Source organism: Manis javanica, chromosome 17 (assembly GCF_040802235.1).
Source record: "Manis javanica isolate MJ-LG chromosome 17, MJ_LKY, whole genome shotgun sequence".
Classification (NCBI taxonomy): Eukaryota; Metazoa; Chordata; class Mammalia; order Pholidota; family Manidae; genus Manis; species Manis javanica.
In genome coordinates this window covers 3,896,959-3,921,083 of record NC_133172.1, presented here as the reverse complement: position 1 = coordinate 3,921,083, position 24,125 = coordinate 3,896,959, and the positions used below count along the sequence as shown (strand labels likewise).

Below are 24,125 nucleotides of genomic sequence, written 5' to 3'. Positions count from 1 at the left end.
ATAACCCTTTCACCCCAAGGACGTTTTGCTGTCAATTTCTTTGGTCACATTGAATCCACAGTGAAGTTGCCCCGGGGTGAAACCCATTGGCCAGACTGAGGGATACCCAGGATGGGGAAGGCGGTTCAAGAGGTCAGGAATCGGTGAGGGTGTCAACACAGGGAAGCCAACGAGTCGGAGAGTCCCGCTGAGACTGACACGCCTTGGTTGCCCGGGGTTTACGCCCGGCGGGCAGTGTCAGCCCCCCTGGGGTCACCGCTACAGACCCCTGACCCTGGACAGCGCCCGTCCCTAACGGACCCGAGCCTCCCTGGTTCCCCGCCCTCCCTAAACCTCAGGGGGCGGGGTCCCAGGCCGCTTCCGGGGCTGCGGGTGCGCGGGGAGACGCCGGCCCAGCTGCGCGTGCGCGGCTGTACGTCCGGCGGGGAGGGCGGGTCCCGCTCTTGTTTCCGGCGGGAGGCGCGTGTCCTGCAGTGGGGGCGGCGCGGCCGTGGGCCCTCTTCCCGGAGCTCCCCCTCCGCGCGCCCGGTGAGCTTGCTTGTCCCTGCGGGGCGGAGCCGGTGCCCGCGGTCCCTGAGGCCCGCGCACCCGTGTCCGTCCTGAGACCCGGGCCCGGAGGGGTGCCTGGGCCCCGTGTCAGGTCCTGCCCGCGGCCGGCGGGGAGCCCGGGGAGGCCCTGCTGCTGGCCGGCCGCGCATTTTCTCCGGGGCCGTGAGCCGTGTCCGCACAGCGCCCGGTGGGGGAGGAGCCCGAGCAGCCCGAGGCCGAGGCGGAGATGGCGGCCGCCCAGGTGAGGGTGCGTCCGGCTGGGGCTGGGCCCGCTTTTCCCCCTGCGCTGCTCTAAGTTTAGAACAGGCGCTCGGTTCCTTCTCTGCTTCTGCCGTCCTGCCTTCCGTGTGTGCTCACCTGCTCTGAAACCTCTTTAAAAATGCACCTCAGGCTTAGCTGTGTGGGGACCGGGGGTTGGCCACCCAAGATGTGCCACTGGGACATGCAGATTATCCTCAGTTGCCAAATCAGGAAGGCACAAAATACTTAATTAGAATCTTTAACCTACAACCCCACAACTGTGTTAAAAGAGTTAAGCCAAGAGTAATTACTCCAGGAGGAGAGAGATCACCCTACATGACTATATATAATGTAATCTGGGAGGAATGTGGATGAGTCTGATGTTGAGCTACATAGTCTAATTAAAGCTTCATTGCTGCCATTTAATGCCTGTTCATAAGAATACCCTTCTCCTTATAGATGATTTTTGTGTTTTTTTCTTGCATTAATTAATGAACAGCTGTTAGAATGATGCCTAGTAATAATAAATGCTCACTAAGGATTATTTTCATTTTATTAGTATTATATTAGAACCTGAAATTTCCAGGAAATTGTTCCACAAGTTCCCGGGAGTCCTACCACTCTGTTATTCCAAATAGACCGGTGTTCCTGGCCTTTGTTAGAAATGCAGGCTCAGAGCCCAACAGGGAAATCTTGAATGAGCAGCTGCATTTTTAGATCTCCAATTCCCTGTAGTGAAATTATCATTCACATTAGAATGTGAGGAGTACATTTCTAAGTAACCTAAATTTACCATCTAAGATATGGACACAAGTAAATCTGTAGGCTGTAAATACAGCACTTCTTAGAAAAGAGCATAAAACCTAAGTGTGATTTATTACCACCAGGTGGATTAAACATTTTAACAGGAAGGTATTAACAAAGGGCTACATGGTGGAAAATGTGCCAGGAAGCTTCTCAGGCTTAGAGTGGGGGTGGGAGGGAATTGATAAGGGCCTGACTATATCTGTTTGATTTGAGTTTTTTAAACCTACCAATAAAATTAAGAAAAATACAAGGGAAGGATATAACTGGCTTAGGTGACATCTGGGAAAGAATGTGAACCCTGCAGTACTCAGCCAATGAGGAACCAGGGGAGGGGCTTGCATACTAGGGAATAGATTACTTGCTCCACTGCCCCATGTGTGCCTGCCCACCAGACACCCAATCCTGCAAGACCGTCATTGAAGCCTCGCTCCGCTGTTCTCTTTATCTGTGTCCACTTACTGGGTTTGGACCAGTGAATGTGTTTCTTACATTTTGGGGTCTCATCCGGGATCCTCTTGCCTGGCGAGGTGGGGTCCCAAGTGGAGTGGGAAGATGTGTCCCCCGGGCTTTGGGCGGCCCGCACTGTCTGGGCGTCTCACCTTTGCACTGAATCCGAGAGAAGGCCTGAGACTGTTGGGAGGAGACAGCGTGACCAACGCAGGCACTGCGGCAACCAGGCAACCTCGTGCCCGAGCCAAGGTAGGAAAATTGGGCCGTAAGTACTGCCTTGGTGGTCGGGCGCCTTCCGGAGGTCGGGTGTGTGCGGCTGAGACGTGTCCTAGATACGAAGCGAGTGTGGAGTCCCGACCCGCGGTTCCATTCTCCCGCAAGGGAGACAGCCAGAGATGGACGGAGGGGATCCCAGGGTGCGTGCAAGAAGCCTCCATTATGGGGAGCTGAGTACACAGGGAACTCGGACACAGGGACCTCCCGAAAGGTGGGAAATACAAGTTCTAGGCCCAGGGAAGCAGGGAAAGGGAACCGGATGAGCTCCCCTGAAATCCCCCCAGAGAGCCTGCTGGGGTGACGGTTAAGTACTGGGGGGACGCTGCCTGTACCAGGGCTAAGGACAAACAGAAGGTGGTCAAACTTTGCTGTTTTGTCTGGACTAAAGCACCGATCCCTAAGCCATCAATTTTCCAGCCGCAGTTTGGATGGGATGAAAACTGGCTTTGCCAGGCTCCAGTGCTTTGCGAGCGCCGAAGCCTCCAGCTGCCCGTGGGGCGGGGACTGCGCCCTCTGCTGGTCACCCAGGGCGCTTCCCGTATTTCCCCTCAACGCCAGAGCCGGGAAAGCCGAGGAGGAGCCGCAGGAGACCCCCCGGGGCGGGTCTGGGACCCGCCGTCCTGCCTCCCCTCCCCCTGGTAATCCTCAGGCTGGGACTCGAGGGGAACAAAGCCAGGAGGATCAAGTAAGACTCAGGTTCACCTGAGAGCCAGGAGCCTGCAGCCCCTACCAGGCCCCCTACAACCCTTATCCTAACCTTAGGAAGGAATCACAATGTGAGAAGGCTTAGTTTCCCCCATCCTTCTGGGGAGACCACCGGAAACCCCAAGAGGCTCCATTGAGAGAGGTCCCGCTAGGACACGGGGAAATTGGGTCTGTTAGTGCTCCCTCACTGGTACTCGGGCGAGAAATTTCAAGAAGGAAATGAAACCATTGCTAGAAGATCCCCTGGGCCTAGCGGGCAACTAGACCAATTCCTGGGACCTAATATGTGTACTTGGATTGAGCTGGTGCCCACCGTGAATATGCTGTGCCCTGGTGGTGAGAGGGGGTGACCAGGAGAGCCACTGTGTCCGTTTGGGAACGAGAACACCCACCGGGCCGGGGCGTCCTGCCAGCAGAACAGAAGTTCCCAAATATAGATCCTGGGTGGGATAATAGTAATCTAGGGGATAGAACTAAAATGCACGATCTTCGAGGGCTGATTATAAAGGGAGTTAGGGAATCGGCCCCAAGATCTCAAGATCTTACTAAGGGGTTTGGAGTCCAACAGGAGAAGGAAGAGACCCCAGCTGCATTTTCACAGAGACTCGGGGACCAGATGAGGAAGTACTCAGGACTTGGGCCCGAAGATCAGGTAGGAAAGGGTCTTTTAAAGGTCAATTCTGTTACCTAAAGTTGGCTGGATATTGCTAAGAAATTACAGAAGTTAGATGGATGGAAAGAGAAACCTAATGAGGAATTACCGAGGGGAGCTCAGAAAGTGTTTGTCACAGGAGAGGACGAGGCGGAGGCAGAAAGCAAAGATTACGGGGCTGCCGTGGAGTGACTGAGAGGAGAGGCGGAGGGCCGCCTCAGAGGAGACGGGGGGGGGGGTCAGGAAGGACAGAAGAGGGGGAGACGGGGGCCCAAGGAGGGGACGAGAAATGCTCTAAATGCGGGTAGTCAGGCCACTTTAAGAGAGAGAGTGCCCTTTATGGGAAAAAGAAGAAGATGTGACTTCCCTCAGGGCATTAGATGAGGAATAGGGACGTCAGGGTTTCCCCTTAATTAAATCCTACCAGGAACCTGTGATAAAGGTAAAGGTGGGGACTAAAGAAGATATATATATATATATATGTTTTTAGTAGATACAGGGGCAGCCCGTTCTTCCTTGACCTTTCAGCCACAAGACGTGAAATTTCAGACCAAAAAGCTTTTAGGCTCTGGGGAAAAGGGGGAGGGATCCAAGTTCCTGTTTTTGAAAATACTGTAATCAGATTGGGAAGTGACATCACAGAGGGGTCATTCTTGTATGTCCCAGAAGCAGGAACTCCTCTTTTAGGAAGGGATCTAATTATTCAGTTAGGCATGGGTCTAGGAATAGAGAAGGGCCCAGTAAAGGTTCTAGTGACATATCTTACAGAGGAGGAAGAAAAGAAAATAGACCCTAGAGTATAGTTTAAAGAAGGAAATAGGGGAGGTTTACAAGTTTCCCCAATAAAAGTGACCTTAAAGCAAGCAAGTGAAATAATTTCAGAAGAAAATATCCAATTCCCCTTTAAGGGAGGAAAAGTCTACAGTCAGTAATAGAAGGCCTTGTTAAGGGTGGTTTGTTGGAGCCTTGTAGGTCACCATACGGTACTCCCATCCTTCCGTGAGAAAACCTGATAGGTCATACTGGTTGGTGCAGGATCTTGGGGGTATAAATCAATTAGTCCAGACCCGACATCCTGCAGTCCCTAACCCTTATGCCCTCCAGAGCAAAATACCATATGAATATGAATGGTTTAGTGTGATAGATCTGAAGGATGCATTTTGGGCCTGTCCACTAAGTCTATATACCAGAGACCTTTTCTGCCTTTGAATGGGAGAGTCCCATAAATGGAAGAAAACAGCAATATCGTTGGACCATGTTGCCACAAGATTTCACGGAGGCCCCCAATTTGGTCAAATTTTAGAATCCATCTTAGAGGACTTTGAACCTGTGCAAGAAACACAATTTTTATTAATTATTAATCTCAGGGAAAGAAAAGACAGGAGTGTTTAAAGCCACTATAGGTTTGCTTAACTTCCTGGTGCAAAAGGGGTTGAAGGTTTCTAGAAACAAACTAGTTTATAGAAAAGGGAGTTAAATATTTAGGTCATCTTATAAGTGAAGGAAAATGAAGAATCAATCCAGGAAGAATTGCTGGAATCATAAATTACCCCAAGCCTAAAACAAAGAGGGAACTTAGAAAATTTTGGGTAATAGTAGGATATTGTAGATTATGGATTGACTCTTATGTACAAAAGCCTAGAGGCTTGTATTCAAAATTGTTAGAGGGAGAGCCAGACCCTCTCCAGTGGGGCCCCAGGGGAACTGCAAATCCTAGAAGAATTAAGGCAATCCTTAGTCTGCCTCAGTCCTGGTACTCCTGTCTTTAGAGAAGCCTATTTGTTTGTTACAGTTGAACAAGGTTCCGCTGTAGGGGTTTTGACCCACACCTGGAGTGGAGAGAAACAACTGGTGGCCTGTATGTCTAAACTATTGGACCCTGCCTCTCGTCATTGCAGCCGCGGCCTTACTGGTAGAGGAGAGCAGGAAACTAACTTTAGGAGGAACCCTCACCATCAGTACTCCTCACCAGGTTCCGGCCATACTTAATCAGTGGACTGGGCACGGGCTAACAGATTCTTGAATTTTAAGTATGAAGACATTCTACTTGAAAAAGATGACCTGATCTTAACCACAGACGCCTGCCTCAGTCCGGCCAGCTTGCCGTGTGCAGGGGAGGCTGAAGGCCCATCAGAATTGAGCCACAGTTGCACAGACCTCATAGAGCATCAGACTAAAGTCAGGCCTGATTTCAGGGAAACACCTCTAGGTGGGTGAAACTGTTTATAGATGGGTCCTCCCGGGTGATAGGGGGCAAATGACATAATGGCTATGCCATCATTGATGGAGACCAGTTATCTATCTGTGAAAAGGGGAGATTACCCAATAATTGGTCACCCCAAACCCGTGAGTTGTTTGCCCTTTATCAGGCCTTTAAACTACTTTTAGACAAGGAAGACAAGATTTACACAAACTCCAAATATGCCTTCAGTGTAGTCCATACCTTTGGAAAAATTTGGGCAGAGAGAGGTCTCTTGAACAGTAAAGGAAAGGAATTAATTCAAGGGGAATTAATCAGGGAGGTTCTGGAAAATCTTGTACTTCTAGCTGAGATATCTATAGCGCATGTGAATTGTCACCAGAAAGGAAGTTCGTATGAAGCAACAGGTAATAGGATTGCTGATGTAGCCACTAAAGAGATTGCATCTGAAGATGGAATTAGATTTTTGAACCTCACTCCAAATATCCCTAAAATTACCTTGATCTCAAAGTTTTCTGAGAAGGAGATTAAGAAGCTACAGGAGGTGGGGGTATCTCGAGATGAAAAAGGGCAGTGGACTTTACCAGATAGGAGAGAAATGATCAGCTGACCTATTACGAGAGAGCTGTGAACATGTTACACAGAGGGAGCCATTGGGGTCCCCCGGTGCTGTGTGACGCTTTGCTAAAGATTTATGGGTGTGCAAGTATTTACACCATTGCTAAACAGGTTTGAGCTGCATAATGTGCCAAAGAATTAACAAGAAGTGTATGAGAAAGCCAGACCTGGAGGGAGACTCCCAGGAATAAGACCACTCCACAATATGCAAGTTGACTTTACTGAGATGCCAAACGTGGGAAAGCTTAAATATTTAGTAGTGATTGTTGACCCTGTCACTGGACAGGTAGAGGCCCACCCACTAACAACTGCAACGGTAGGATCAGTGGTAAAGGTACTTTTAGAGCGAGTAATTCCTAGGTTTGGGTTAACAGAAAATGTTGATTCAGATAATGGGAGTCATTTTACTTCAAAAGTACTACAGGGAATAATGATGGCGCTCCAGGTACAGTGGGATTTCCATACTGTTGGCATCCACCATCCTCTGGAAAGGTAGAAAGAATGAATCAGACTCTTAAGAAGCATTGAATCAAATTAATATTAGAAACAAAGTTGCCTTGGGCGAAATGTCTCCCTGTAGCACTCCTAAGGATCAGAACTGCTCCCTGAAAGGATCTGGGACTTTCTCCTTATGAATTATTATATGGGCTGCCATGTCTGGGAAGGGCAGTGGACTTGCCCACCACGGAAACAAAGGATTGGTTTCTAAGGGTGTATGTGCTGGCCATGTCTCCTACCTTGTCTTCTCACAGGCTGAAAGGACCCCTCGCCCAGACTCCCCCACCTGAGCCCTTCGCTCACTGCTTCCAGCCTGGGGACCTGGTGTTAGTAAAGTCCTGAAAAGGAGACCGACTCCAGCCCAGCTGGGAAGGTCCTTACCAAGTGCTCCTGACCACAGAGATGCAGTGAGGATGGCCGGAAAGGGTTGGACTCATTTCACCAGAGAAAAGAAACTGAGGGAATCTGGGGACAACACAGAGAATTGGCAGGTGTCCCAGGTGGCTAACCAACCCTTAGAGCTGAAACTCAAAGGACCTAAAAATGTTAACTTTTATCCTTCTAACTATTTCATGGGCAAGTCTCAGGGAGCTCTAGAATGGGGAGTAACCCCTGGTTTCCTGTCAGGCCCCCTAACCAGTAGGTTTGATGTGTGTCTGGTTCTCTCTGTGGTGACCTAAGTGACCAAGCACAGCTTCCCAGAGGTAGTAAGTGTCTGTGTCCTGAATGAACGAATGTTAACAGAGTGAGAAAGGCAAATGCACCCCCGTGTGCAGGGTGGAGCAGTGTCTGGTGGACTATCCAGTTTCAAGGATGGATGGCCCCTCGTGCAGCAGGAAAACCTTTAAAAGGAACGCTCCACTTGGCTAAAGGTATTCCTCCTGATAATTGTCAGGACAGACAGTGTAACCCCCTCTTATTAACTATACATAATCCTCAAGACTTAGGCTCAGACCCTGTGATTGCTCCTCGTGTTTACAGACTCGGTGCAGATGTCACTGGAGTCGATCCCGTGGGAAGGTTTGGTCTTAATTTAACCGAAGATAAGACTTCACCCACAGTGACCACTCCGATCCTAAGGGAGATAATGAGCCAGAGCTTCCCTGTAATGACCCTAAAGTAGTTACTGGAACAGAGGTAAAGGATCTGTAACAGACTCTTGAACTCGAGACAGGTTATGGAGGCACCAATGCCTGGGTAAATGGGTCAAATTTTCAGTAAGAGCTTTGAATAAAAGCGATTGTTATGCATGTGCTGCTGGATGGCCACAGGTGCAGGTGGTCCTGGTGGTCCTGTTCCCTCTCGGCTGGGACACAGACCCCACTGGGATGAACTGCATGTTGGCCCTGTGTCAGGACAAGGACTCTTGGGGAGATGAGATGTGCAAGGATTTGTCTCCTCCCCTTTTGCACTAAAGAAGTCAGACTCGAGGGCAACCCCCTCTTTTTCCATAGTAAAAATGAATCACTCCTAATGACTCTGTAGATAAGGGGAAGGTTCAGAACTCCTGTGGGGAACTTGCTGAACTGTACCCATGTCCTAAATGTCTCTGAAGAGGGCAACTTCTTGAAATTACATATCCCCCGAGTGGATGTTTGGTGGTACTGTGGAAAGGGGAACCTGTGCTACTCGTTGCCACCCAGTGGGACTGGGACTTGGGCTTTAGTCCAATTGGCCATTCCATTTACCCTGGCATTTCTCTCCACACTCAATGAAAAATTTTTCATAGAAATCACATATCATTACAAGAATCCTTTGATCCAAATGTATACATTGACTCAATAAGAGTCCCTAGGGGAGTCCCTAATGAATTTAAAGCTAGAAACCAAATAGCTGAAGGATTTGAATCAGCACTATTTTGGTGGTCCACCATCAAGAAAAACATAGATTGGGTCAATTACATTTACTATAATCAAATATTCATTAACTATACCAGGGACACTCTTGAAGGAGCAGCTAGCCAATTAGATGCTACCAGCAGGATGGCCTGGGAAAATGAAATAGCATTAGATATGATGTTAGCAGAGAAAGGAGAAGTCTGTGTTATGTTAGCAGGAAAATGTTATACTTTTATTCCTAATAATACTGCCCCTGGTGGTACTATTACTGAAGCTCTACAGGGACTCACCACTTTAGCTAATGAATTAGGTGAAATCTCTGGCATTAGTGACCCCTTTACAGACTGGTTGGAAGGGTGGTTTGGAAAGTGGAAGGATACGGCTGCCTCTCTTTAACATTCCTTGTTATGGTTGCAGGAGTTGTAACTGCCATAGGATGCCGGATCATCCCTTGTGTGAGAGGCCTGACTCAGAGACTTATAGACACAGCCATAAATAAACAAATACGTATAATCTACACCCAAAATAATCTTATGTTATTAGAAGATAAATTGAACTATGAGGAAGAGAGTAAAAATCTATTAGAGAAATTTGAAAAAGAACCAAGCATTAATTAAAATACATTACTGGGGATAAAATTAGAAATTAAGTAAAAAGAGGGGAACTGTTAGAAAAGAGCATAAAACCTACATGTGATTTATTCCCACCAGGAAGTTTAAACATTTTAACAGTAGGGTATTAACAAAGGGCCATGTGGTGAAAAATATGCCGGGAAGCTGCTCAGGGTGGGGGTGGGGATGGGACTGGGGAATTGGTAAGGGCCTGACTATACCTGTTTGATTTAAGTTTTTTAAATCTACCATTAAAATTAAGACAAATATAAGGGAAGGATATAACTGGCTTAGGCGAATATGAAAGGATATAACAGGGAAGAATGTGAACCCTGCAGTACTCAGCCAATGAGGAAACAGGAGGGACTAGGGCACTAGGAGATAAATTACTGGCACCAAACTCCCCAGGTGTGCCTGCCCACCAGACACCCGTTCTTGCAAGACCATCATTATAGTCTCGCTCTGCTGTTCTCTTTGTCTGTCCACTTGGCTCCAAGGCTTGGGACCGGATCCTTCTTTTACTAATTTCCCAGTTACCATTCAGGATCTTGGAGGATTTGCTGAGCAATTTCACAAACCACCTCATTTAGTCTAGAAACTCCCTTTTCTTCTCATGCCATTGCTTGTGTTGGGGGAGAAGTGCTGTGTATTTTCCTCGGTTCTTGTCCCCACCATGACAAAGAATTGAACAGCAGAGACACAATAGTTAAGCAGAGTAAGTTTTATTTAAAGTTATTTAGAAAATGCAGGCAATGTCAGAGAGAGAGGAGCTCCCTGAAATGTTGGAGAGAAAGAGTGTAAGATTAAAGGTTACACACTCAGAAAGTTCAGGTGACCTCAGAGAGAGGAGCATGCTGAAAGGTTGGGGGTTCCTCCTTTTAAGGATTTTTCAGGGATGTGACAAAGGGCTAGGGGTGTGGACTTAAGTGGTCTCAAGTATCTTTGGGAATTGTTAAATCCCTCCTTCATATTTAAATGATAATCGTGCTGGATACAGTATTCTTGGTTCAAGGCACTTCTGTTTCATTGCATTAAGTATATCATGCCATTCTCTTCTGGCCTGTAAGGTTTCTGTTGAGAAGTCTGATGATAGCTTGATGGGTTTTCCTTTGTAGGTGATCTTTTTTCTCTCTCTGGCTACCTTTAATACTCTGTCCTTGTCTTTGATCTTTGCCATTTTAATTATTATATGCCTTGGTGTTGTCTTCCTTGGGTCCCTTGTGTTGGAAGTTCTGTGGGCCTCCATGGTGTGAGAGACTATTTCCTCCCCTAGTTTGGGGAAGTTTTCAGCAATTATTTATTCAAAGACACTTCTATCCCTTTTTCTCTCCTTCTTCTGGTACCCCTGTAATGCGAATATTTTTCCTTTTGGATTGGTCACACCGTTCTCTTAATATTCTTTCATTCCTGGAGATCCTTTTACCTATCTCTGCCTCAACTTCTCTGTATTCCTGTTCTCTGATTTCTGTTCCATTAACAGCCTCTTGCACCTCATCCAGTCTGCTCTTAAATCCTTCCAGAGATTGTTTTATTTCTGTATTCTCCCTCCCTACTTGCTCCTTTAGCTCTTGCATATTTCTCTGCAGGTCCATCAGCATGGTTATGACTTTTATTTTGAATTCTTTTTCAGGAAGATTGGTTAAATCTCTCTCCCCAGGCCCTCTCTCGGGGGTTGTCTGGGTAATTCTGGACTGGACCAAATTCTTCTGCCTTTTCATGGCAATACAGGTAGCTGTAGGCCGGTAACAGGTGTGTCAGCTGGGAGAACAAAGTCCTTTCCTGCTTGCTGTTCACCTTGCCCTTCTCCACTGCCTGTGTCGGTTACCCACACTCCTGGAGCAGCCTCTGGATTAATCCCCTAAGCTGCCATGGGCGGGGCCACCATCAGGGTAGCCCAGAGCTCTGCGGGGAGTGTCAGGCAAGCTGGGTGTGCTCTCCTGCAGGAGCGGTGCCCCTCTGCCTGTGTTGGGCAGCTGCGCGCTGCCAGTGGCCTTTGGGTCTAGCCTGAGTGGCTGCACGCCGGAAGGATTTTCTGGGCAGCTGCTGGCAGCAGGGCCGCTCCCAGGCTGCTCCGCCGCCACCGCGGGCACGCGCAGCCGCTCTCAAGCTACTGGGCTGTTGTGTCAGGGGCTGTGCCAGCCAGAGGAACAGCTGGCAGGCTGCTGATCGCTGTGAGGGGCTTCAGAGCTGTGCGGCCACATAGGGGGTTAGGGCGCCTGGACTTCCCTGGGATTCCCAGCTGCTGGGCTGTGTGTGCCGGGATGATTCTGTCCAGCTGTGAGGTCCCTGTCCCTTTAAGACTTTAAAAAAGCACTTGCTTTTCTTTTGTCCCAGGGGAGCAGGTTGCGGGGACCGCTCTCAGATTTTGCTTTTCCATTTCCCTAGTATCCAGCACACCATGCACTGTGTGTCTGTGCTCCCGGTTCAGATTGCTAGAGCTGGTTGTTTAGCAGTCCTGGGCTTTCACTCCCTCCCTTCTCTGACTCCTCTCCTCCCGCTGGGGAGCTGGGGTCTGGGGAGCACTCGGGTCCCACCGGGCCACGCCTTATATCTTACCCCCTTCATGAGATGCTCAGTTCTCGCAGACGTAGATGTAGCCTGGCTGTTGTACTGTATCCACTGGTCTCTCTTTTAGGAATAGTTGTATTTTCAAAAATATATATGGTTTTGGGAGGAGATTTCCACTGCCCTACTCATGCCGCCATCTTGGCTCCTCCTCCTCAGGTATCTTTGATGAGACATTAAGTTTCTTATCAGTCAGTCCTCTAGGTCTAAATTGCAAAATTAGCTTATCAATCAAGACTGTCTGTCCTTCCTCTAAGGTGGGTAGAGTTATTTGTTTGTTAAAGAGTATCTTAAGAGTCTTCCTAAACTTCCCAGGTTTTCTTCAAAATGCAATCTTGGCTTTAAGGTGGGATCTCCCTGTCTTTATTGTGCTGTTTATAGGTGGGCCTTTTAGCAGGCTAGAGTAAATCTTACAGTGATCTAACTGACTCAGTGAAGACATGGGCTGTGCTCAGATACTTCTCTTTATCTGGGGAATATTCAAACATTCAAGGCCAAGTTGCGCTTGACCTTTTCAGCTTTAACTGATTAACTCTATCTTTGAGTCTTTTCTGGATTTCTAGTTTTACTTGGTTAACTGAGTCCTTTCTAGGGGTTTTACTGACCTTGTTCTCTTACCACCTCTCTCATATCTATTTTCCAAGCCTAACACTTGTACTTTGCTTTGTAAAATGAAGTGGGTCTCCTTTGTTCCCTGGAGATTCTGGCCTGTCCAAATGGAGGTTTCCCTCCGCCAGCCTGGGCTGTGGGAGTTTGCATTTCATTCTACACTCCCGACACAGACCTACTGTTTCTTACTATGTTTTGCATTTTCAAAAAGAGAAAAGAAGAACCATAGAATATATTTAACATATATATTAGTATCTTAAAATTGTAAAACCTGGCGGGGAAAAAGAAAGGGGGCATTACAATTAGCATGTACAGTGGGGGGGGCATGGGGAGGTCTGTGCAACACAGAGAAGACAAGTAGTGATTTTACAGCATCTTACTATGTTGATGGACAGTGACTGTGAAGGGTTAATGTTGGGGGGACTTGGTGAAGGGGGGAGCCTAGTAAACATAATGTCCTTCATGTAATTGTAGATTAATGATACCAAAATAAAAAAATAAAATAAATAAAATAAAATAAATTGTAAAACGTAACTGGCCACCTATGATAAATGTAGCAAAAAATTTCAGGGAAATAGAAGACTCAGAAACAATAGCTTTAATTCTAATTTTTATCATGTGTGGGTTTCCTTAGTTTAAAGATAGAAAAAGCATCATCCAGAAATAATGGATATGCAAATGAAAATATTTTCTGCCAAAATTTTCAGCTGTATTAGTGTTAACATGTATACTTATATTTTAATATGTGGATGTGAACAAAATGTAAACCTTAGTAGATCAATTCTGTGCTGTTTGGTTCATTTGTTTCTATTCATCCACTCAGTTTAGGGAACTGTAATGAGCCTCCTTTCCAGTTGACAAGAAATCTCATCTGTATATTCCTCTTGATAAATTCTAGGTTACATAAAGTGGGTTAAAACCTAGGCGCTGCTATTTATTGGATGTTTAATAAGATATCATCATAAATAAGGGAAAATAATATTGTTCTTATGGATCTTTTTTGTGTATTACACATGAGTTCATGAAAAACAGAGTAATATCTGATATATAGTAAGTGTTCTAAATGGATTCTGGTTGCCCTTCCTTGTTGCTGTGATTTAATGGACTGCATTGGCCATCACAGTTACTTAAAGCTACCCATGAATATTTCTTTGGTATTCACTGCTTTGTAATTTTAAAGTGTGGCCCTTGGAGGGAAAGTCCTTAGCCTCACTGGTGAGCCTGCTGGAAATGCAGAAAGTCAGACCCAGCCCAGAATACCTGAATCATTATCTGCATTTTAAAATGAGGTCTTTAAATATCTGGAGATCTTCAATGTTCTACCTATTACATTTGATAGGTAAACTTCTAATGCACCACGACTTTGCCATTGAGAAATATATAGAACTTAACAGGTAAGCTATCAATTTAGCACATAGAAATACACATGCTTGTATTGATTCCTCAGTTATACATTTATCTCCCATATAATTAATAGTGTCTATAGTGGTCCTGTGGATTTATATCATCCTCTTTCCCCAGTGTTAAAGGAGCAATATGGAATATTTGTTGAAAATGATTCACGTCACTCGACCAATCCCAAACCAGTTTTCGTTTTGACTCAGCTTGTGACTCTGTTCATTGCCACTTGGTAAACGTGGTTGTTTTTGTTCCTTTGTTCTTTACACATCAGGGGCTGCTGACCTTCGGGGACGTGGCCGTCCGGTTCTCCCAGGAGGAGTGGGAATGCCTGGCGCCTGCCCAGCGGGCCTTGTACAGGAGCGTGATGCAGGAGAACTACAGCAACCTGGTCTCTGTGGGTGAGGATTAGAGCTTCATTCCAGAATTCCTTATCCAAACTTAAAACATTTATTTTGCTACTTTACAGAACAGCTCCCATAAATTTCTGCTTTATATGAAAGTGTGTCAGCTCCCTGAATTCAAAGAAAAAATTTGGGTTTTATTGGTGTGGGAGCATTTTCCCTGATGTATTTTGACTTTTCTGCAGTGATTTGCATCCTAGGCTCATGTTACTTCCCGAGTTCAGTGGTGTAAAGTAGTGTTGACCCCATCTTCAATTCTAAAATCCACACTGTGCTGAGAAATAGCAGGGGAAACCGAAAGAGAAACAAGTTCTTTATTTGGGATCTTAGAATTGCAGTTTGTGGAGCACAGATGGAGCAGCAGCCAGAAAAACTGTCCCTCCTGTGCAGGGAAGCAATGTATTTTTATCAGAAAGGAGTGGGTGGGGTGCAGTTTCATGACCTGGATAGAGGAAGACAAGGAGATAAAGAATTATTTACTGCCGCTAAGAGGCTGAGCTGCTTCATCAATGCTTTGTTGACTAACTTATTGCAGCCTGTGTTGGGGAGTTTGGTTCAGAGACCTAGGGGAGTCAGAGTACAAGGAGGAAGGAATTTGTTAAAGCGAGAGTGTCAGGTAATGACAATAGAATAATAAAGGAAGTTAATTGAACTGCTACTCAGCATGGGGCACGTCCCCTTCTTACTCCTTAAGCCAGTATCCCCTGGTGTCCAGTGTCTGCTTGGATTGCACACCATGGGAACCAAGTCCCTACCACCGTGTGCTTCGGGGGAGCCACAGAGCACTGGATGGAGTGAGATTATGTACTGCGTATTTCCTATAGGTGAAGAAAAGAGACTTTCAGGCAGGCTACTAAAGAGTATGACTGTGAGCTGCAGTTCTCGATCACCTAGGCAACAGTAATTTGCAAGCCCAAATCTGAGCTCTCAGCAGCCCCTCCTTACTTGTCTGAGATAGGACAGAGTGAGTGTTTGAGCTGAAATCTGGATTAGAATGGGCTTTCCTTTGTATGTGATCTTATCTCTCTCTCTGGCTGCTTTCAATAGTCTGTCCTTATCCTTGATCTTTGCCATTTTAATTACAATATGTCGTGGTGTTGTCTTCTTTGGGTCCCTTGTGTTGGGAGATCTGTGCACCTCCATGGCCTGTGAGACTATCTCTTCCGCAGATTGGGGAAGTTCTCAGCTATTACCTCTTCAAAGACACTTTCTAACCCTTTCTCTCTCTTCTTCTGGTATCCCTATAATGCGAATATTGTTCTGTTTGGATTGGTCACACAGTTCTCTCAATATTCTTTCATTCGTAGAGATCCTTTTTTCTCTCTGTGCCTCAGGTTCTTTGTTTTCCTCCTCTGGTTTCTATTTCATTTATCATCTCCTCCATCATATCCAACCTGCTTTTAATACCCTTCATTGTGTTCTTCAACGATTGGATCTCTGACCAGAATTCATTCCTGAATTTTTGGGTATCTTTCCATACCTCCATTAGCATGTTAATGATTTTTATTTTGAACTCCCTTTCAGGAAGAGTCACGAGGTCCATGTCATTTAAATCTTTCTCGGGAGTCATATTAATAATTTTACTCTGGACCAGGTTTCTTTGGCATTTCATATTTGTATATGGCGCCTTCTAGTATCCAGAAGCTCTACTCTCTGGAGCTGCTCAGCCCCTGAAGCAATGTTGGGGGTCACAGGGGAGCGGTATTGGTGTCTGGGGGGAGGAAAGAGCTGTTTCCTGCTTCCTGGCTGCTATGCCTGCCTCCACTGCCTGAACCAGTGGGCCGAGCACACAGGTATAAGCTTTTGTCCCAGAGCAGCCAGATATGGATCCCTGCTCTCCACAAGCAGCTGGAATCCCAGTCTCCCCAGGAACTCCACCTGTCCCAGCTTTCCAACCCCGTAATCATGAGAGTATGATGAAAGCACCATGAAATACAGGTTTGTGCTCCGAGAGCAGATCTCTGGACTTAGGTATCAGCAGTCCTAGGCCTCCACTGCCTCCCCACTCCATTTCTCTTCCTCCTGCCTGTGAGCTGGGGTAGGGGAAGGGCTTGGGTCCCGCCAGGCCACAGCTTTGATACATTACCCTGTTCCCTGAGGTCTGCCCTTTTCTCCAGGTGTATGCAGTCTGATGCAGTCCTCTTTCCTGTTGCTCTCTCAGGATTAGTTGTATTAATTATGTTTTCGTATTATATGTGTTTTAGGAGGAAGCCTCTCTCATCTCTCACGCCATCTTTAATCCTCCCAATCTGGATTAGAATGAAAAAGCAAAGTAACAAAGACAGTTACCACTGGAAAAGTGCAGAGAGAAAATGTTTAAGTTGAGCAATGAGAAGTTTAAGGCAAAAAGGAGCACACTTGGAGAAGGGACTGTGGGCTGCCCCAGACAAGAGGCACCCTTAAAAGATTGGGAAAAAGTCAAACATGCACTTAGAAAATGCTGGCGACCTCAGAGTGAGGAGAGCCATGATAGGTTGGGGTTGCCCCCTTTTAAGAATATTTCAGGAATGTGACCAAGGGCTGGGGGTGCGGACTTTTTAAGTGGCCCCCAAATGTTTAAAATTAACACAAGAAATTTACTGCTCTGATGTCTCACTGAGATACTGGCCTCTTGATCTGGGAGCATATCAAATAAGATGACCTGCTCTGCCCCAGAGGTGTTTGCTAAAGAGTAAGTTAAGAATCTTTCTTCTTAACCTCCTGGGTTTCAAAATGCAATCTTATCTTTAAGATGGAATCGTTCCTGCCTCTTACTTTGTTGTTTACTGCTGGGGCTCCTTGCTAAATTAGTTGCCCAGGTTGTAAGTTACTGATTAGGGTTGAAAGAGTAAAAAAAGCATATAGGTAAAGTTAAAAAATAAGGTGGGCCTCTGTCTTGACAATGGGTTTCAGCCCCAGGCAACTTCACTATGGATTCAGTGTGACCAAGGAAATGACAATAGAACGTTCTTGAGGTTAAAGGGTTATACCCAACTTTATTTCCACAGTGGCAGGTCAATCACTAGAATCCCATCAACTCAGAGTGAGTCTGTGTGCATCAAGCCAGTCTCTGCCTCTGGGCCTCTGTGCATGCACAGCCATTCCAGTCTCTGTCCTCGGTGCTGCCACCACTCCATCCTCTGCTCTGCTCTGCTCTCCTACAGCCTTGCAGCCATGCCACTAGGTAACCCAGAGCCCTGGGCAGGGCTCTATATCGAGTCAATAAGGATACTGCCCACACATATGTAGTGAGCTAGCCAACCAGGGCCAGCTGAGAATCCTGGCCACAGGAACCTTCACTTTATCCCTCCACCCCTCCTGGTTTCTCATCTCTCAGTCTGTGTGCCCTCAATTCTCTGCAATGGTCCCTGTGCAAGAAAGCTGGAGCATTGTAACCAAATACCCTAATAACAACAGAGGATACAACAATATACAACTAACAAAAATGACAACAAATTATAATAACCCTAAAACCTGAGGAGATTTATTGCCACCACGTGGTCATCCTAGCTGTATTCTAACCAGTTCTACTCAAAGGAGTTAACCAAAGGACCATGGGTGAGCCTTACAATACCCACCTTTCTCTAGCCTCTTCAGCAAAAAGTCTTGCAGACACACAGGCCTCTCCTGTTGCTTTGTCTCTGCCTCTGTTTCGTCCTCAGCAGCTGGAACCTCCGCTCTGGTCCTAGTCACTGCCACAGCTCTAGGCATTCAATTTCTGTCTACTCCTGTCTTTTCAAACCAGCCCACATCTGGGTCCTCGTGACCTTCCTGGGTTCCTTTAAATTCTTCCTTTGAGAAACAGACCACATTTTTTTTTGTGCTTGAACCTGAGGCTAGAATCAGAGCATGGGGTGCTCCACAGCCTGAGGAAAGGGCTGCACATCTGGAAGAACCCACGTTTGCCAGGTCCTTCTGTCCACCAGCTTTCAACCAGGTGGGGTCTCAATGGAGGAGGGGCTGATACCTCTGGGACCGGCAGGGCCTCCACCCACACCTGTCCGTCACACCTCCGCTCCTCCATCTCTGGGGCTGACGGCTCCACCACATCCTTCACCTGTCCCATCGCACCTGGCGGCCTGCGTGCTGCTGCTTCTCCTGCTGCTTCCTCTGGGGCGACCACGACATCCTTTACTATTTCCACAGCTCTTCGCAGAGATGCCATTTAAATCAACAACAATTTTTTTTTCTCTTGGGATGGACCCCAGTCCACCTCTTCACAGTACCACATGTCCACATGCGAACACTCAAGTGTCTACCCGTCCATAGGTGCCGCCTGCTGAAGTACTCCTTCCATCAGGGCAGCCTGTTCTTTTCCTTGGTCACCAATGAACCCTGCCAACTGTCATCAGTTGTCTTGCCAAAGGGGTTTCAGCCCTGGACAAGTTCAATTTGAATTCAGTGTGACCAAAGGAATGACAATAGAACATTTTTGGGGTGAAAGGGTTATATCCAACTTTATTTCCACAGTGGCAGGTCAGTCACTAGAATGCCATTCACTCAGCGAGTCTGCATGCAGCAAGCCCGTCTCTGCCTCTAGGCCTCTGTGCCCACACAGCTGTCCTCTGGGCCTGTCTTCCGGCACAGTCGCCCCAGTATCTGTCCTCGGTGCTGCCACCACTCCAGCCTCTGCTCTGCTTTCCTGCAGCCTTGCAGCCATGGCACTGTGTCACCCAGAGCACTGGGCAGAGCTCTTTATATAGAGTCAATAACGATGTTGGGGTAGAGGTGGGTATTTTCCTCGATTCTTGTCCCTGCTGCAACAGAGATTTGAAGGGCAGAGACACAGTAGTGAAAAAGAGTAAAAGTTTTAGTTAGAAAGTGCAGGCAACCTCAGAGAGAGGAGTGCACTGAAAGGTTGGGGGTTTCCCCTTTTAAGGATTTTTCAGGAATTTGACAAAGGGCTAGGGGTGTAGACTTGTTAAGTGGTGCTAGATATCTTTGATGAGACATTTAAGTTTCTTATCTGTCCTCTAGGTAATTCTGCAAAATTAGCTTAACACAAGAAATTTACTGCTTTGGTTCCCTACCAGGATAGCAACTTCCTGGTTTGGGAGCCTATCAATCAAGACTGTCAGCCCTTCCTCCAAGGTGGGCAGAATTATCTTAACTTCCTGGGTTTTTTCAAAATGCAATTTTGGCTTTAAGGTGGGATCTCCTTGTCTTTATTATGCTGTTTATAGGTGGGCCTTTTGGCAGGCTAGAGTAAACCTTACAGTGGCATGATCTAATTGACACAGTGAAGACATGGGCTGTGCTCAAAATCTTTTCCTTATCTGGGGAATATTTAAACATTCAAAGCCAAGTTGCTCCTGACTTTTTGAGCTTTAACTGATTAACTTATTAACTCTGAGTCTTTTCTGGCTTTCTAGTTTTAAGTGGCTAACTGAGTCCTTTGTAGTGGGCTCTCCTGACCTTGTTCTCTTTCCACCCCACTCATATCTATTTTCCTGCCTAACAGCGATGCATTGCCCAAACATGTAGTGAGCTGGCCAACCAGGGCCAGGTAAGAGTCCTGGCCACAGGAACCTTCACTTTATCCACAGCCTGGATGATCAACGATAAAAACATGGGCTATGCTGAGGTATCCTCCTTTATATGGGCAGTGTTTGGAAGGGTATCTCACCGTGACCCTCCTTACCCCAGAACGACTCAGGAGACACAGGCCAATGCAAGAGATTTTAGTATCTGAAAGAGAAAATGCCTTCCCCCAGAGAGAGGGAGCAGCAGCTCGTGGGTGAGGAAGCACATTTTTAAGGAGTAGGGGTGGGGTGTGTTCTGCGTTGGTGATTGGGTCTTAAGGGGTGAGGCTCCTAGCACACCAGAATTTGCATTCATTCCCATCTTTTTCTTTTCTTAATTGGACTTCTGGGGACCTGGGTGTGGAATCTCATTCTCTTGCTTCTTCCTGCTGGAAGGGGGCACAGATTCTGGGGTTAGCAAGGTCATTGCTGTCGAGTTGGGGAAGGGCGGGCATCCTGAGATGATTCGTGATGTCATCTAGCTGGGTCCATTATTCTTCATGAGAAGGCCTTGAGAGCCCTGGAGGAGTAATTGGTTGACAGTATGGCTAGAAATTTTCAAAATTTGATTTTTAATGAATTTTTGGAATAGGTTAATGAAGCAGGGAAAGAAAAGGAGAATAATAATAATAAAGGTAATAGGGTATAGGAGGGGCAGGAGCCAATTGAAGGGGTAAGGGAACGTGTTGTTAGGGGAGTTTTCTAGGAGTTTGGAGGCTGTTCACGGAGGTGTTTTGCACCATCCCGGACGAGACCGGATTTGTTGGTGTAGAAGCAGCATTGTTCTTGGAGCACATATGCCGCCTTATGCAGCTGTAAGGAGGTCCTGTTTGGGTTGTAGAGTAGATTACTGGAGGATTTGTCGTCTGTGGAGTTGAAGGTGTAAGTGGTCCCATTGTGATGGAGGAGAATCATGAAGGATGCATATTTGAGGTCAAGAACAGAGAAGTAAGTAGAAGAGGTGGGGATAGTGGATAATAAAGTATAGGTTAGGGACTACTGGATGGACTGGAATAACAGCTGCACTGATAGTTCTTAAATCTTGAACTAACCTATAAAGAGCTATTAGATTTTTTGATAGCCAGTATCAGGGTGTTGTAAGAGGAATTGGCTGGTCATAGTAACCATTTGTATAAAAGTTCCTGGATAATTGGCTGTAGGCCCAGTAAACTCTTGAGGGGCAGTGGATACTGAGGTTGGGAGGGAAAAGAGGTGGGGCCTTTGTCTGATAATTACTGGGGGGCAGGTGGCAATAGAAGGGGTGAGGGTATCCCAGACTACACAGTTGACAAGGAGAGGGAAGTGGGTTTGCAGCGGGTTGGAGGGCAAGTAAAAATAGGATTGAAGGCGAGTTGGGGTTGAGGTGTGGTCCAGGAGTGAAAGTAATGGAAGCTCCAACCTTGTGTAATAGGTCTCTTCCCATAAGGGGGATGGGACACTGGGGAATCACCAAAAAGGAGTGAGAGAGGGCATTGCCTCTAAAGATGCAGTGAAGCATGGAGTTTGTAAAGGTTGATAAGGTGTGCCCTCTACCCCGACTATAGAGGACTGTGAGAGGGGGGTAGGTCCCCAAAACTCCTTCAGGACTGAGTAGGTGGCCCTGATGTCCAAAAGGAAAGAGATGGGCCTACCTGCTACCACAGTGGTTACCCTGGGCTCCTGTACAGTGATGGTAGTGGTCGGGTGGAGGGGTCCCGGGCCCCCTCAATCATCAGTTGCCAGACCCAGAAGGTCTATGTGTGGAGTATTAGAGCTGGATGTCCTGGCACCTCTCAGTGTGCAAGGACAGTCAACAGCCCAGTGTCCCTCCTGACGGCACTTAGGGCATGGACCGGGGGGGCTTCCGGGGATTTGGGCAGGCTCTGGCCCAATGACCCCTTTGACCACATTTGAAGCATGGACCAGGAGGTCCTCCTGGCTGCTTCCTAGGAAGTGAGGATACCCGAGCACCAGTGGTTGGGGTAGGTTGAAAGGCCTTAGCCAGCATTTGATATTTTTGTTTATGGGCCTTTTCATCTCTTCCATTATATACTCTGAAGGCCACTGCCAGGACTTCTGCCTGAGGAGTTAAGGGTCCCTTCTCTAGACGTTTAAGTTTAGCCTTAATGTTGGGGAAATTCTGGGCGAAGAAGTAGGTCATTAATAATTGTCTCCCGTCTTACGTCTCAGGGTCTAGGTTTGTATATTGTAAGAGCTTTGGTGAGGCCGTCTAGGAACATAGAGAGATTCTCCTTTTTATCCTGAATAACCTCTTGGAGTTTTTCATAGGTAATGGCTTTATTGGCTGACTTCCTGAGACCCGCTGTGAGGCAGGTGATGGATTGATCTCGACTGGTGATTCCCCCTGCCGTATGATAGTCCCAGTTAGGGTCTCGGTCAGGAACCGCCTCAGCACCAATTGGATGAGCTGGAGTAGTTTGGTGAACCTCATCGGCATGAGTTCTAGCCTGATCCCAGACTCGCCTACGCTCCTTGGTCAAAAGTGTGTTGGATAGGATCATGTCAATATCACAAAAGGTAAGATCATATGACTGAGATAGGTACTGGAACTCTTTTATGTAAGTAGCTGGGTTGGAGGTGAAAGAGCCTAATCTTTTCTCAGTTTGAGATGGGTGGGAGAGAGAAACAGACAACACCCTCTGTACCAGCTACTTCCTGTAGTGGGGCTAGGATCTGGGTTCGAGAGCAAGTGACTGGAGGACTTGGCGCAGGACTGGGTGAGGGAAGGAGAACTGGTTGTGGAGGAGGAGGAGGTGCTGCGGCTCCTGCAGCGGTACTAGGGGAGCTGGGAGGGTTGGGATTTTGATCTTGCAGAGAAGGAGGTTGGGGCAGGAGAGGAACTGGTGGTTGAGGGGGAGCTGTAGGGGTTTGAGATCGGTAGGGAGGAGATTCTTCAGCAGGGTTAAAGTCAGAGGATGTGGTGGGAATCGGTGGGTGGTGAGGTGAAGTTTTTTAGAGCGAGGAGAAGATGTTTAGGATTGCAAAGGAGACAGAGAGTGGCCTTGGTTCAGAGGTAGGAGAAAGCCTGGATATATGGGATCTCTTTCCATTTGCCCATACGCTCACAGAAGTTGTATAAATTGCGGAGAATTTTAGGATCTAAAGAGCCATTGGGAGGCCACTTAGACTGACTGTCCAAGGAATATTGTGGCCAGATCTCATTACAGTAGTGAACAGGCTTGAGGTCTGGAGTGAGGTGGAGGGGTTTTAGATTATTGAGCAAGCACCCTAGCGGTGAATCTGCAGGAATGGAGGGGCCAGATCCCATGGTGAGAACGAGACCGTTCAGAAGTCGCTGAGGTGTCCCAGAGCAATTGAGAAGGTCGTGGAGAAGACCAGACACAGTTAGGGGGTCGTCACCACCTCTAACTGTGGGATCGAGGCAAAAACACCGAGGAGGCTCGGTACCTGGTACCAGGAGTTCACGAGTAGATACGTAGATAAAGGGAGACCAGGCCTCAGTGGATGAGGATTCTCACCATGAGGAGGCAGAGAAAGGTCAACTGTGGGGATCAATCGTGACTCTGAAAGTCATGGTTCGGGATGCCCCTGTCTTGGAGGAGCCCTTGGGGTGCCGGACACTCAACAGTCACTTCCCAGGTTCCAAAACCAAATCGAAGGCCGATGTTGGGCGAGAAGATGAGCAACCGGGGAAGTGGATGGTGAGCCCTTGGAGGAGGATCGGGCAGTGAGGGTTCCCAAAGCAGCTCAGGTTCCCGGAGGAAGAGCAAAGTCAATGGGAGTGCCTCATTTGAGTCATGGCAACAATGAAAGGGTATCTCACCACGACCCTCCTTACCCAGAATGACTCAGGAGACAAGAGCCCACGCAAGAGACTTTATTATTTGAAAGACAAAGTGGCTGCCCCCAGAGAGAGGGAGCAGCAGCTCGTGGGTGAGGAGGCGTGTTTTTAAGGAGTAGGGGTAGGGTGTGTTCTGCGTTGGTGATTGGATCTTAAGGGGTGGGTGACCATCTGGACAGTGGTGATTGGATCTTAAGGGATAAGGGTCTTAGCGCGCCAGAATTTGCCTTCAGTGTTCAAACATTCCAGGCCAAGTTGCTCCTGGCTTTTTGTGTTTTAACTGATTAACTGGTTAACTCTGGGTCTTTTTTAGCGGGCTTTCTTGGCCTTATTCTCTTTCCACCCTGTTCATATCTATTTTCCTGCCTACCATCTCCAAGGGAAACTTAGTTGTATTGATCT

General features: G+C 47.2%; 1 protein-coding gene across 1 annotated transcript in view; it reads left to right on the top strand.

Annotated features, from left to right (window-relative positions):
• Positions 1–424: 424 nt before the first annotated feature.
• LOC118969805 (uncharacterized) overlaps positions 425–24,125 on the top strand; it is a 78,120-nt gene continuing 54,419 nt past the window's right edge. Inside the window, 2 exon segments of the mRNA XM_073226353.1 lie at positions 425–2,295; positions 14,291–14,417. Coding sequence (XP_073082454.1) covers positions 2,149–2,295; positions 14,291–14,417 — 274 coding nt within the window. The 5' untranslated portion in view covers positions 425–2,148.